This window comes from Lipotes vexillifer, unplaced genomic scaffold, assembly GCF_000442215.2.
Source record: "Lipotes vexillifer unplaced genomic scaffold, Lipotes_vexillifer_v1.1 scaffold474, whole genome shotgun sequence".
NCBI lineage: Eukaryota > Metazoa > Chordata > Mammalia > Artiodactyla > Lipotidae > Lipotes > Lipotes vexillifer.
In genome coordinates, this window is record NW_006772385.1 from 2325791 (window position 1) to 2338949 (window position 13159).

At 37.2% G+C, this 13159-nt stretch overlaps 1 protein-coding gene across 1 annotated transcript in view; it reads right to left on the minus strand.

Moving 5' to 3' along the window:
- Positions 1 to 4713: 4713 nt before the first annotated feature.
- CROT (carnitine O-octanoyltransferase) overlaps positions 4714 to 13159 on the minus strand; it is a 58352-nt gene continuing 49906 nt past the window's right edge. Inside the window, exon 16 of the mRNA XM_007447468.1 lies at positions 4714 to 4834. Coding sequence (XP_007447530.1) covers positions 4714 to 4834 — 121 coding nt within the window. The remainder of the gene's footprint in view (positions 4835 to 13159) is intronic.

A 13159-nucleotide genomic window follows, 5' to 3' on the forward strand; every position in this document is an offset into this window, starting at 1 on the left:
AAATGAACTTACTTACAAAACAGAAAAAGACTCAGAAAACAAACTTATGGTTAGCAGAAGGGAAAGGGGGGGAGGGATAAATTTGGAATTTAAGATCAACAGGTATGCACTACTATATATAAAAATAAACAGCAAGGATCTACTGTATAGCACAGGGAACAATATTCAATATCTTGAAATAACCTATAATGGAAAAGAACCTGAAAAAAAAAAATATATATATAAAACGGAATCACTATGCTGTACACCTGAAATAGTATAAAATCACTTTGCTGTATACCTGAAACAGTATAAATCAACCATACTTGAATAAAAAAATTTAAAAATCATATGGAGAAAATGAAGAGCAGAGTTTAGGTATATAAAACTGTAGAATTAAGATTCAATGCAATCCCTATCAAATTACCCAGGACATTTTTCACAGAACTAAAATAATCCTAAAATTCATATGAAACCATAAAAGACACAGAATTGCCAAAGCAATCCGGAAGAAAAAGAACAACCCATGGGCTTCCCTGGTGGCACAGTGGTTGAGAGTCTGCCTGCCGATGCAGGGGATGCAGATTCGTGCCCCGGTCCGGGAAGATCCCGCATGCTGTGGAGCGGCTGGGCCCGTGAGCCATAGCCGCTGGGCCTGCATGTCCGGAGCCTGTATTGTGCAACAGGAGAGGCCACAGCAGTGAGAGGCCCACGTACTGCCGAAAAAAAAAAAAAAGAGAACCCAGGAGGCATAACCCTCTCAGACTTCAGAGAGTACTACAAAGCTACAGTAATCAAAAGAGCATGGAGGAACTTCCCTGGTGGGGCAGTGGTTAAGAATCTACCTGCCAATGCAGGGGACACAGGTTCAAGCCCTGGTCCAGGCAGATCCCACATGCGACAGCGCAACTAAGCCTGTGCACCACAACTACTGAGCCTGCGCTACAGAGCCCATGAGCCACAGCTACTAAGCCCGTGCCTGCAGCCCATACTCTGCAACAAGAGAAGCCACCACAATGAGAAGCCCACGCACCGCAACTAAGAGTAGCCCTCACCTACCGCAACTACAGAAAGCCCGCCTGCAGCAATGAAGACCCAACACAGCCAAAAATAAAAATAAATAAATTTTTTAAAAAGTACTTAAATGTAAGGTTTAAGAAAAAACAGCATGGTATTGGCACAAAAACAGACATATGGATAAATGAAACAGGATAGAGAGCCCAGAAATAAACCCACATGCCTATGGTCAATTAATCTTTGACAAAGGAGGCAAGAATATACAATGGGAAAAAGACAGTCTCTTCAGCAAGTGATGCTGGGAAAGCTGAACAGCCACATGTAAATCAATGAAGCTAGAACACACCTTCACACCATACACAAAAATAAACTCAAAATGGCCTAAAGACTTAATATAAGACAATACACCATAAAACTCCTGGAAGAGAACATAGGCAAAACATTCTCTGACATAACTTAACCAATGTTTTCTTAGGTCAGTCTCCCAAGGCAATAGAAATAAAAACAATAATAAATGAATGGGACCCATTCAAACTTACAGGGTTTTGCACAGCAAAGGAAACTATAAACAAAATGAAAAGACAAGTTGCAGAATGGGAGAAAATATTTGCAAACAATGTGACCAACAACGGATTGATTTCCAAAATACACAAACAGCTCATACAACTTAACAACAAAAAAAACAACCTAATCAAAAAATGGGCAGAAGACCTAAACAGACATTTCTCAAAGAAGACATACAGATGGCCAACAGGTACATGAAAAGATGCTCAACTTCACTAATTATCCAAGAAATGCAATTCAAAAGGCCAATGAGGTATCACCTCACGCTGGTCAGAATGGCCATCATTAAAAAGTCTACAAATAACAAATGCTGGAAAGGGTGTGGAGAAAAGGGAACCCTCTTACACTGTTGGTGGGAATGTAAATTGGTACAGCCACTATAGAGAACAGTATGGAGGTTCCTCAGAAAACTAAAAATAGAGTTACCATATGATCCAGCAATCCTGCTCCTGGGTATATATCCAGACAAAACTCTAATCCAAAGATACATGCACCCCTATGTTCATAGCAGCACTATTCACAATAACCAAGACATGCAAGCAACCTAAATGTCCATTGACAAACGAATGGATAAAGAAGATGTGTAACAGATATACAACGGAATACTACTCAACCATAAAAAAGAACAAAATAATGCCATTTGCAGCAACATGGATGCAACTAGATTATCATACTGAGTGAAGTCAGTCAGAAAGAGAAAGACAAATACCATTATGTTATCATTTATATGTGGAATCTAAAATATGACACAAATGAACCTATCTATGAAAAAGAAACATAATCATGCACATAGAGAACAGACTGGTGGTTGCCAAGGCAGAGGGGGTTGGGGGAGGGATGTTGGGGGAGGGATGGAGTGGGAGGCTGGGGGTAGCAGATGTGAGCTTTTTTATACACAATGGATAAACAACAAGGTTCTACTATACAGCACAGAGAACTATATTCAATGTCATGTGATAAACCATAATGGAAAAAAATATATAACTGAATCACTTCGTTGTACAGCAGAAATTAACATTGTAAATCAACCATACTTCAATTTAAAATTAATTAATTAAAACTGTAGAATTTGAAGAAGCCACAGACATAGGGAAAATTCTTATGGTCCTGATTCACTGGGTAGATGACAGGGTAGTTTGGGAACAATTTTCCTTGTTACGAACTTAAAATATATTGTTCAATAGCATACTCTCTTCATTGGTAAATTTTTAAGTTATTCTATTAGAGAATTGAGGTTTTAAAAAAAGGAATGTATTCCCAGATTTATCATCAAATTCCAAGAGAAAATGGAATTGTCCTTAGACAAGCTAACTGTCAGCACACGTTTGTTCCATATAAAGCAAGAAAGAGGCATATTGTTTAAATGTTTAAAACACATTAATAAAAACTGTACATATTATCTCAGTGCCATTTGAAACAAACATAAAATGCTGCTTCTATAGAACTGCATTACTTTTACAAATAGTTTTATTTTCCCAGAAGATTAATCCACTTCAACAAGAAGGAGTATGTTTAGATAGAGACCAAAAAGAAATATTCTAGGCAACCCTTGGAAGCTAACCACTCTGAAATGTTTCTTCCTTAATTTACTGCAGCAATAACCATTCTCACAGCTGTGACAGGTTGTTTAGGTCAGTAATCTATCCAAATCAGGTCTTCTATATGTAATAAATCATATATACCAAGGAATTTTTCAAATGTAACCATGTGTAGCAGTAGACTATATTTCAGTTAACCAAGAGAGGAGTGGGGCAAAGGGTATGTTACCACAGTGACTCAAGGTGAGAATTCAACCTCCTCTTATGTAATTATTCTCAAACTTGCCTGATAAGGATCATGGGGCATTTGCTCCTAGAAATTCTGACTCAGTAGGTGTGGGTAAGGCCCAGGAATCTGTAAAAAGCATTCCAGATGATTTAACTTCGGGCAGGTTAGAGGAACATGTTAAAACATGAGTGAAAAGAGGTTTCTCTGCAGGAGGTGATCAGCTTCTAAAATACCCAATTCTTTAGATATTATTTAAAAACAACCAAAGAGGCCTTACAACTTCTACCTTTCACTCTTAGAACATTCCCACTGCCCAGTATGAAGTCCAGGCTAGAATCCTGAATGATCAAAGACCATGCAGAGAGAGGTTCAGCCAGTAAGTCCCCAGGCGGTGGTGAGGTTGTCTCAGACTTCCCAGCCTCACCCAGCAGCCTGGTGATGGCAGCGGTGTAACTCACTCAGGCAAGACAGAAGCAGAGCCATCCAAATGGGCACAGTCAACTGACACAGTCACGAGAAATGATCATAAGACAGTAGGTTTTGCATGGTTTATTACACAATACATAAGTGATCAGAAAGTACAAGGTCAAACAGGAATGAAGCACTTACTAAAACACTAAACAAGAAGCTATATGATTTTGAGAATTTATTTTCTGAGAATAGAAACTACAAAACAGAACAAAGGAAAAATAAATCCTGAGAATCTAATTTAGTATTTAATCCTTTTAAAGTCACTGATTTTAAATATAAATGCTTTAATTTCATATTCACAAAACTAATTATAACAATATACTATAATAAATTTTGGGGTTTTTTTTTCATGTATGTCAGAGGGTGTAAACCTCCTTACTACAACCGAATTCTTTTGTCTGTTCAAAATAAACTTTTTTTTAGACTACATTGTAGTGGTCTTTCCCAACCATAGTAGACTTATATCCCTGTGGTGAATGTGGAATCATTGATTTCAGGGAAATTAGCATCCAATCATGTATTTCATATCCTTTGGCAACTAGAAAATGTTAAAGTGCTTGAAAGATAGAGTCTATGATGATGTTCAGAGAGAAGATTTATTACCTATACAGGTACCAACAAAGATATTTAAAAGTTAGATTTGCATTGTTAAAATCTGTAGATTTGCATTGTTGAGGCTAACCTTCAAGTTTGCATAGTTCTATAGTCATAATTTGCACTGCTGCTGCATCAGAGGAAGCTTAAAAATATTTCTACTTTCTATGTCAGAATAAATTTAGGGAGCATAATTCTACTAATTTCTACATTCAACAAGTTTCCTTCAGTCAACATCCCTTCCTGTCTCACATCACCAACCCACTCCCAGAATCCAGTTTTATGATATGTTTTGTTAAGTGCTTACTAAATGATTAGTCTCTAAAGATGAGCAATGTCCATCAGTTGCATCATATCACTGAAAGCACGGAAAGTCTGCTGAACTAGCTTTTCTGCATCAGTCTCTGGACATGATTTCCAGGCTGTACAAGCCACAATAAACCTGTGAAGCACAAATAATAAATGATGAAGTACAACACAAAAATCAACACAAAAAGGCTCCAAACAAAGATGGTGAATAGAGCCATTACCTTTATTCCATCTGGCTGTTCACATATGAAATATGATTTATTGCTCACATTAGGTAAATGTAACCTGACACAATAGAAAGTATAGCCATATTTATATATAATGCTAGGAACACTTAATTTACTGCGTGACTAGAGCCTAAGGACAAAAAGGAAACAAAAAACTAGCCAGAGCTCAAGAGTGCTCTGGGGTCAGGTCTTATTGTGTTAAACAAACTTACCTCTTCCCGTAAAAGACCTTACCAACATGCCCCAAATGGAATGAGTTAGAATATGAATTCATGCCACTGTCTGCAATAAAACTTGACCTATTTTTAAAGAAAAAGAATATAGTGCTTGAAGAGAGTAAAAAAATAATAATAAAATAGAGAAGGATAAGAGGAGAGAAAGGCTCTTTCTAGAAAAACCAGAGAGAAACTCTCCTGAAACCAAAATATGCCTTCCACCACCATATCCTTCTAGATCCTCCTGATAAAGAATTCCCTATCTGGCAGGTGATAAAAGTGGTCCCAAGAAACTGAAACAAACAGGAAGGAAGCATGGCTTCTGGTGGGCTCAGAGCCAAAACCTCACTACTGACACTCTTGGAACTAGCCTTCTCCTTTCCAGACACACAAATTTTCTACAGCAAAACATGCATTATGCTCAAGTTAAAATCAAAATGTTGTGTAATGTAAGGCTTGTGGACGGCCATGTAATTTTCACATCACTAAAATTTAAGACTGGAAAGTACGTATCTTTGACATGTACTTTAGATTAAGCAGAAGAAAATAAAAACATGTTCTGGTCCAGTATATAATGATGAAACCAATGTTTGAGTGGATTATATTTGCTGAAAGATATACAGCAACCTACAGAAAGTCCTGCCTTGTTTTCACATAGTCATTCATGATCAGTAGGCATTTTCTAGCTGTGTTGTGCATATACTTCTCAAATATTCAGCAAGATCTAAGTATTTCTTTGCAAAGAGTAACGATTTCTATTTATGTGTTAAATTTTTTAAAAATTCAGTTATATTTTTAAATTATAGAAAGAACAATCATTCCTACATGAACAATTCACAAAAGAATATACACAGATGCCAATAAACAAAGAGAAAATGTTTTGCTTCATAAGAATTCAGGTTAGGTTATTTTTCCCTATAAAATTTGTACAGACTGCTTTATAATGTCTAAAGCTGGCAATGATGTGATGTAATAAGGAAAGATATAATACTATCATTATTTGTAATGAGAAAAACAGGAAATAGTATGGAAGTGGTTAAATTATGAAATCCATAAGACTAGACATTCCTCAACCATTAAAATACCTCAAAGGATATTTAATGGCATTGGGAAATGCTTGAAGTAATATTAAGTGAGAGTGCAATTCACAAAAAGGACACTAAAATATTTACAATATGATCTAAATTTGTAATAATTACACACACACAATCTATGTATATTATAGATTAGAAAGATAATGGTCTTATGTCTTATAATGGAAATGTTAACTTTGTTCCTACATTTTTCCACATTTTACAAATTTTTTTACATTCAGCATGCAGTACATTTAAAATAAAATGTTGCACTCCCTCTTGCAAGAGCACTGGAATCACAACTAACTGCTGAACAATCGTTGATAGGAAGACACTGGAACTCACCAAAAAACATACCCCACATCCAAAGACAGAGGAGAAGCCACAGTGAGAAGGTAGTAGAGGCACAATCACAATAAAATCAAATCCCAGAACCACTAGGTGGGTGACTCACAAATTGGAGAACAATAATACCAAAGAAGTCCACCCACTGGAGTGAAGGTTCTGAGTCCCATGTCAGGCTTCCCAATCTGGGGGTTCGGCAACGGGAGGAGGAATTCCTGGAGAATCAGACTCAAAGGCTAGTGGTATTTGATTGCAGGACTTCAACAGGACTGGGGGAAACAGAGGCTCCACTCTTGGAGGGCACACACAAAGTAGTGTGTGCATCAGGACCCAGGGGAAGGAGCAGTGACCCCATAGGAGACTGAACCAGACCTGCCTGCTAGTGTTGGAGGGTCTCCTGAAGAGGCAGGGGTGGCTGTGGCTCAAAGTTCTGGGAAGTACTCCTTGGTGTGAGCCCTCCCAGAGTCTGCCATTAGCCCCACCAAACAGCCGGGTAGGCTCTAGGACTGAGTTGCCTCAGGCCAAACAACTAACAGGGAGAGAACCAAGCCCCACCCAACAGCAGACAGGCAGATTAAAGTTTTACTGACCTCTGCCCATCAGAGCAACACCCAGCTCTACACACCACCAGTCCCTCCCATCAGGAAGCTTGCACAAGCCTCTTAGATTGCTGCATCCACCAGAGGGCAGACAGGAGAAGCAAGAAGAACTACAATTCTGCAGCCTGTGGAACAAAAACCACATTCACAGACAGACAAAATGAAAAGGCAGAGGACTATGTACCAGATGAAGGAACAAGATAAACCCCCAGAAAAACAATTAAATGAAGTGGAGATAGGCAACTTTCCAGAAAAGAATTCAGAATAATGACAGTGAAGTTGATCCAGGCCCTCAGAAAAAGAATGGAGGCAAAGATCGAGAAGATGCAAAAAATGTTTAACAAAGACCTAGAAGAATTAAAGAACAAACAAACAGAGATGAACAATACAATAACTGAAATGAAAAATAAAAAATACACTAGAAGGAATCAACTGAAGCAGGAGAACGGATAATGACTTGGAATACAGAATGGTGGAATTCACTGACGCAGAACAGAATAAAGAAAAAAGAATGAAAAGAAATGAAGATAGCCTAGGAGAACTCTGGGACATTAAGTGCAACAATTCACATTATAGAGGTCCAAGAAGGAGAAAAGAGAGAGAAAGGAGCCGAGAAAATATGTGAAGAGATTATAATCAAAAACTTCCCCAACATGGGAAAGGAAATAGCCACCCAAGTCCAGGACACAGAGAGTCCCAGGCATGATAAATCCAAGGAGAAACATGCCAAGACACACAGTAATCAAATTGGCAAAAATTAAAGACAAAAATTATTAAAAGCAACAAGGAAATAACAACAAATAACATACAAGGGAACTTCCATAAGGTTAACAGTAGATTTCTCAGCAGAAGCTCGACAAGCCAGAAGGGAGTGGCACAATACATTTAAAGTGATGAAAGGGAAGAACCTACAACCAAGATTACTCTACCCAGCAAGGATCTCATTCAGATTTGATAAAGAAATCAAAAGCTTTACAGACAAGTAAAAGCTAAGAGAATTCAGCACCACCAAACCAGCTCTACAACAAAAGCTAAAGGAAGTTCTCTAAGTGGGAAACAAAAGAGAAGAAAAGGACCTACAAAAACAAACCAAAAACAATTTAAAAAACAGTAATAGGAACACACATATCAATAATTATCTTAAATGTGAATGGATTAAATGCTCCAGCCAAAAGACACAGGCTCACTGAATGGATGCAAAAACAAGACCCATATATATGCTGTCTACAAGAGACCCACTTCAGACCTAGGGACACATACAGACTGAAAGTGAGGGGATGGATAAAGATACTCCATGCAAATGGAAATCAAAAGAAAGCTGGAATAGCAATACTCATATCAGATAAAATAGACTTTAAAATAAAGAATGCTGCAAGAGACAAGGAAGGACACTACATAATGATCAAGGGATCAATCCAAGAGGAAAATACAACAATTATAAACATATATGTACCTAACATAGGAGCACCTCAGTACATAAGGCAAATGTTAACAGCTATAAAAGAGGAAATCGACAGTAACACAATAATAGTGGAGAACTTCAACACCTCACTAACACCAATGGATACATCATCCAGACAGAAAATTAAAAAGGAAACACAAGCTTTAAATGACACAATACACCAGTTAGATTTCATTGATATTTATAGGACATTCCATCCAAAAACAGCAGATTACACTTTCTTCTTGAGTGCCCACAGAACATTCTCCAGGATAGATCACATCTTGGGTCATAAATCAAGCCTCGGTAAATTTAAGAAAATTGAAATCACATCAAGCATCTTTTCTGACCACAATGCAACGAGATTAGAAATCAATTACAGGTAAAAAACTAAAAAAAACACAAACATGTGGAGGCTAAACAATACATTGCTAAATAACCAAGAGGTCACTGAAGACATCAAAGAGGAAATCAAATAATACCTAGAGATAAATGACAACAAAAACCTATGGGATGCAGCAAATGCAGTTCTAAGAGGGAAGTTTATAGCAATACAATCCTACCTCAAGAAACAAGAAAGGTCTCAAATAAACAATCTAAACTTACTCCTAAAGGAACTAGAGACAGAAGAACAGACAAAACCCAAAGTTGGTAGAAGCAAAGAAATCATAAAGATCAGAGCAGAAATAAATGAAATAGAAACAAAGAAAACAATAGCAAATATCAATAAAACTAAAAGCTGGTTCTTTGAGAAGGTAAACAAAATTGACAAACTTTTAGCCAGGCTCATCAAGGAAAAGAGGGAGAGGACTCAAATCAATAAAATTAGAAATGAAAAAAGGAGAAGTTACAATGGACACTGCAGAAATACAAAGCATCCTAACAGACTACTACAAGCAACTCTATGCCAATAAAATGGACAACCTGGAAGAAATGGACAAATTTTTAGAAAAGTATAACCTTACAAGACTGACCAGGAAGAAACAGAAAATATGAACAGACCTATCACAAGTAATGAAATTGAAACTGTGATTAAGAATCCTCCAACGAACAAAAGTCCAGGACTAGATGACTTCACAGGTGAAATCTACCAAGCATTTAGCTAACACCCATCCTTCTCAAACTCTTCCAAAAATTGCAGAGGAAGGAACACTCCCAAACTCATTCTACGAGGCCACCATCACCCTGATACCAAAACTAGACAAAGATACTACAAAAAAAGAAAATTACTGGCCAATATGACTGATGAATACAGATGCAAAAATTCTCAACAAAATACTAGCAAACACACTCCAACAACACATTAAAAGGATCATGCACCATGATCAAGTGGGATTTATCCCAGGGATGCAAGGATTCTTCAACTTACACAAATCAATGTGATACACCATATTAACAAATTGAAGAAGAAAAACCATATGATCATCTCAATAGATGCAGAAAAAGCTTTTGAACAAAATTCAACACCCATTTATAATAAAAACTCTCCAGAGAGTGGGCAAGAGGAAACCTACCTCAACATAATAAAGGCCATATACGACAAACCAAACATCATTCTCAATGGTGAAAAACTGAAAGCATTTCCTCTAAGGTCAGGAACAAGACAAGGATGTCCACTCTTGCCACTATTATTCAACAGAGTTTTGGAAGTCCTAGCCATGGCAATCAGAGAAGAAAAAGAAATAAAAGGAATCCAAATTGGAAAAGAAGAAGTAAAACTGTCACTGTTTGCAGATGATATGATACTGTACATAGATAATCCTAAAGATGCCGCCAGAAAACTACTAGAGCTAATCATTTCATTTGGTAAAGTTGCAGGATACACAATTAATGCACAGAAATCTCTTGCATTCCTATACACTAACAATGAAAGATCAGAAAGAGAAATTAAGAATCCCATTCACCATTGCAGCAAAAGAATAAAATACCAAGGAATAAACCTACCTAAGGAGGTAAAAGACCTGTATGCAGAAAACTATAAGACAGTGATGAAAGAAGTCAAAGACACAAACAGATGGAGAGACAGATACCATGTTTTTGGACTGGAAGAATCAATATTGTGAAAATGACTATACTACCCAAAATAATCTACAGATTCAATGCAATCCCTATCAAATTATCAATGGCATTTTGTACAGAACTAGAACAAAAAATCTTAAAATTTGTATGAAGACACAAAAGAGCTCGAATAGCCAAAGCAGTCTTGAGGGAAAAAACGGAGCTGGAGGAATCAGACCTCCTGACTACAGACTATACTACAAAGCTACAGTAATCAAGACAATATGGTGCTGGCACAAAAACACAAATACAGATCAATGGAACAGGATAGAAAGCCCAGAGATAAACCCACGCACCTATGGTCAACTAATCTATGAGAAAGGAGGCAAGGATATACAATGGAGAAAAGACAGTCTCTTCAATAAGTGGTGCTGGGAAAACTGGGCAGTTCATGTAAAAGAATGAAATTAGAACACTACCTAACACCATATACAAAAATAAACTCAAAATGGATTAAGGACCTAAATGTAAGACCGGACACTATAAAACTCTTAGAGGAAAACACAGGAAGAATACTCTTTGACATAAATCACAGTAAGTCGTTTTGACCCACCTCCCAGGGTAATGGAAATAAAAACAAAAATAAACAAATGGGACTAATGAAACTTAAAAGCTTTTGCACAGCAGAGGAAACTAGAAACAAGACGAAAAGACAACCCTCAGAATGGGAGAGAATATTTGCAAATGAATCAACAGATAAAGGATTTTCTCCAAAATATATAAACAGCTCATGCAGCTCAATATTAAAAAAAAAAAACCCAATCCCAAAATGGGCAGAAGACCTTAGTAGACATTTCTCCAAAGAAGACATACAGATGACATACATGAAAAGCTGCTAAACATCACTAATTATTAGAGAAATGCAAATCAAAACTACAGTGAGGTATCACCTCACATCGGTTACAATGGGCATCATCAGAAAATCTACGAACAACCAATGGTGGCGAGGGTGTGGAGAATGCAACAGTGCATTCCCACCAAATGCACTGTTGGTGGGAATGTAAATTGATACAGCAGCCACTATGGAGAACAGTATGGAGGTTCCTTAAAAAACTAAAACTAGAATTACCATATGATCCAGCAACCCCACTACTGGGTATATACCCAGAACAAAACCGTAATTCAAAAAAGACACATGCACCCCAATGTTCACTGCAGCACTATTTACAGTAGCCAGGTCATGGACGCAACCTAAATGCCCACTGGCAGACGAATGGATTAAGATGTGGTACATATATACAATGGACTATTACTCAGCCACAGAAAGGAATGAAATTGCATCATTTGTTGAGATGTGGATGGACCTAGAGACTGTCATACTGAGTGAAGTAAGTCAGAAAGAGAAAAACAAATATCGTATATTAACGCATATATGTGGAATCTAGAAAAATGGTACAGATGAACCGGTTTGCAAGGCTGAAATAGACACACAGATGTAGAGAACAAACATATGGACACCAAGGGGGGAAAGTGGGGGGCCGAGGGATGGTGGGATGAATTGGGAGATAAGGATTGACACATATACACTAATATGCATAAAATAAATAACTAATAAATACCTACTGTATAAAAAAATAAAATTCCAAAAAAAAATTATTGGACGAATATCCACATGCTGGGTGTTCATTAATTCCTCTAACAAATAATTTCACTTCACAATAAACATGGCATTGTAGTTCTAAAAATAAAATAAAATAAAATGCTATTTCAAAAATAAACCAATATTCTTTAGGTCACACATTTTCAAGCTTAACAGTGAATGAAAAAATTCCTTTCAGAGAATTTCCATGTATTGTTATTTCATTTAAAAACTATTTTGGGTGTATACATAGTAATGACTCATAAATGTACACTTCGAGATCTGACCTCTTTTCTGAGCTCCAAACGTATATCTAACTGCCTACTGGCATATTCTCTTGTATGTAAATTATAATAAATTCCTGTATTAGCAGAAATCTTGAAGTCACCATGTAGAAAACAAAATTGTTCATTCTACCCTAACATGGCCATTTCCCCCCTAATTTTCTCCATCCCAGTAGATGCCACCATCGGAATCAGCAATCCATCAGTAAATCTTACTGGTTCTACCTCCAAAATACCTCTCAAATACCTCTACTGCTCTCCACCCTCAGTATCAACTGCCTCGTTCAATGTATCATCCATGCTTCCTGATTTCCTTCATCTATTTTTTCCTTCATCTCATTCTTGCTCATAGTACTGTCCACCTAATTTACATTGCACGTAACAGCCAAGGATCCTTTTCACGTATAAATAAAATGTACCTTTCATGCTTAAAATTGGTAAAATGCTTTCTATTATTTTTAGGAGAAAATCCAGACTCCTTAGCATGTTACAAGGCCCTACATCAACTGACCACCGCAACCGAATCAGTATCTCCAGGAGTGCTGTTTTTAAAGTTCTCCAGGTGATTCTCATGTGCACTCAGGGCTGAGAACACTGCCCTCCCTACCAGATTTAGCTCTTGTCTACCGCTCTTCAA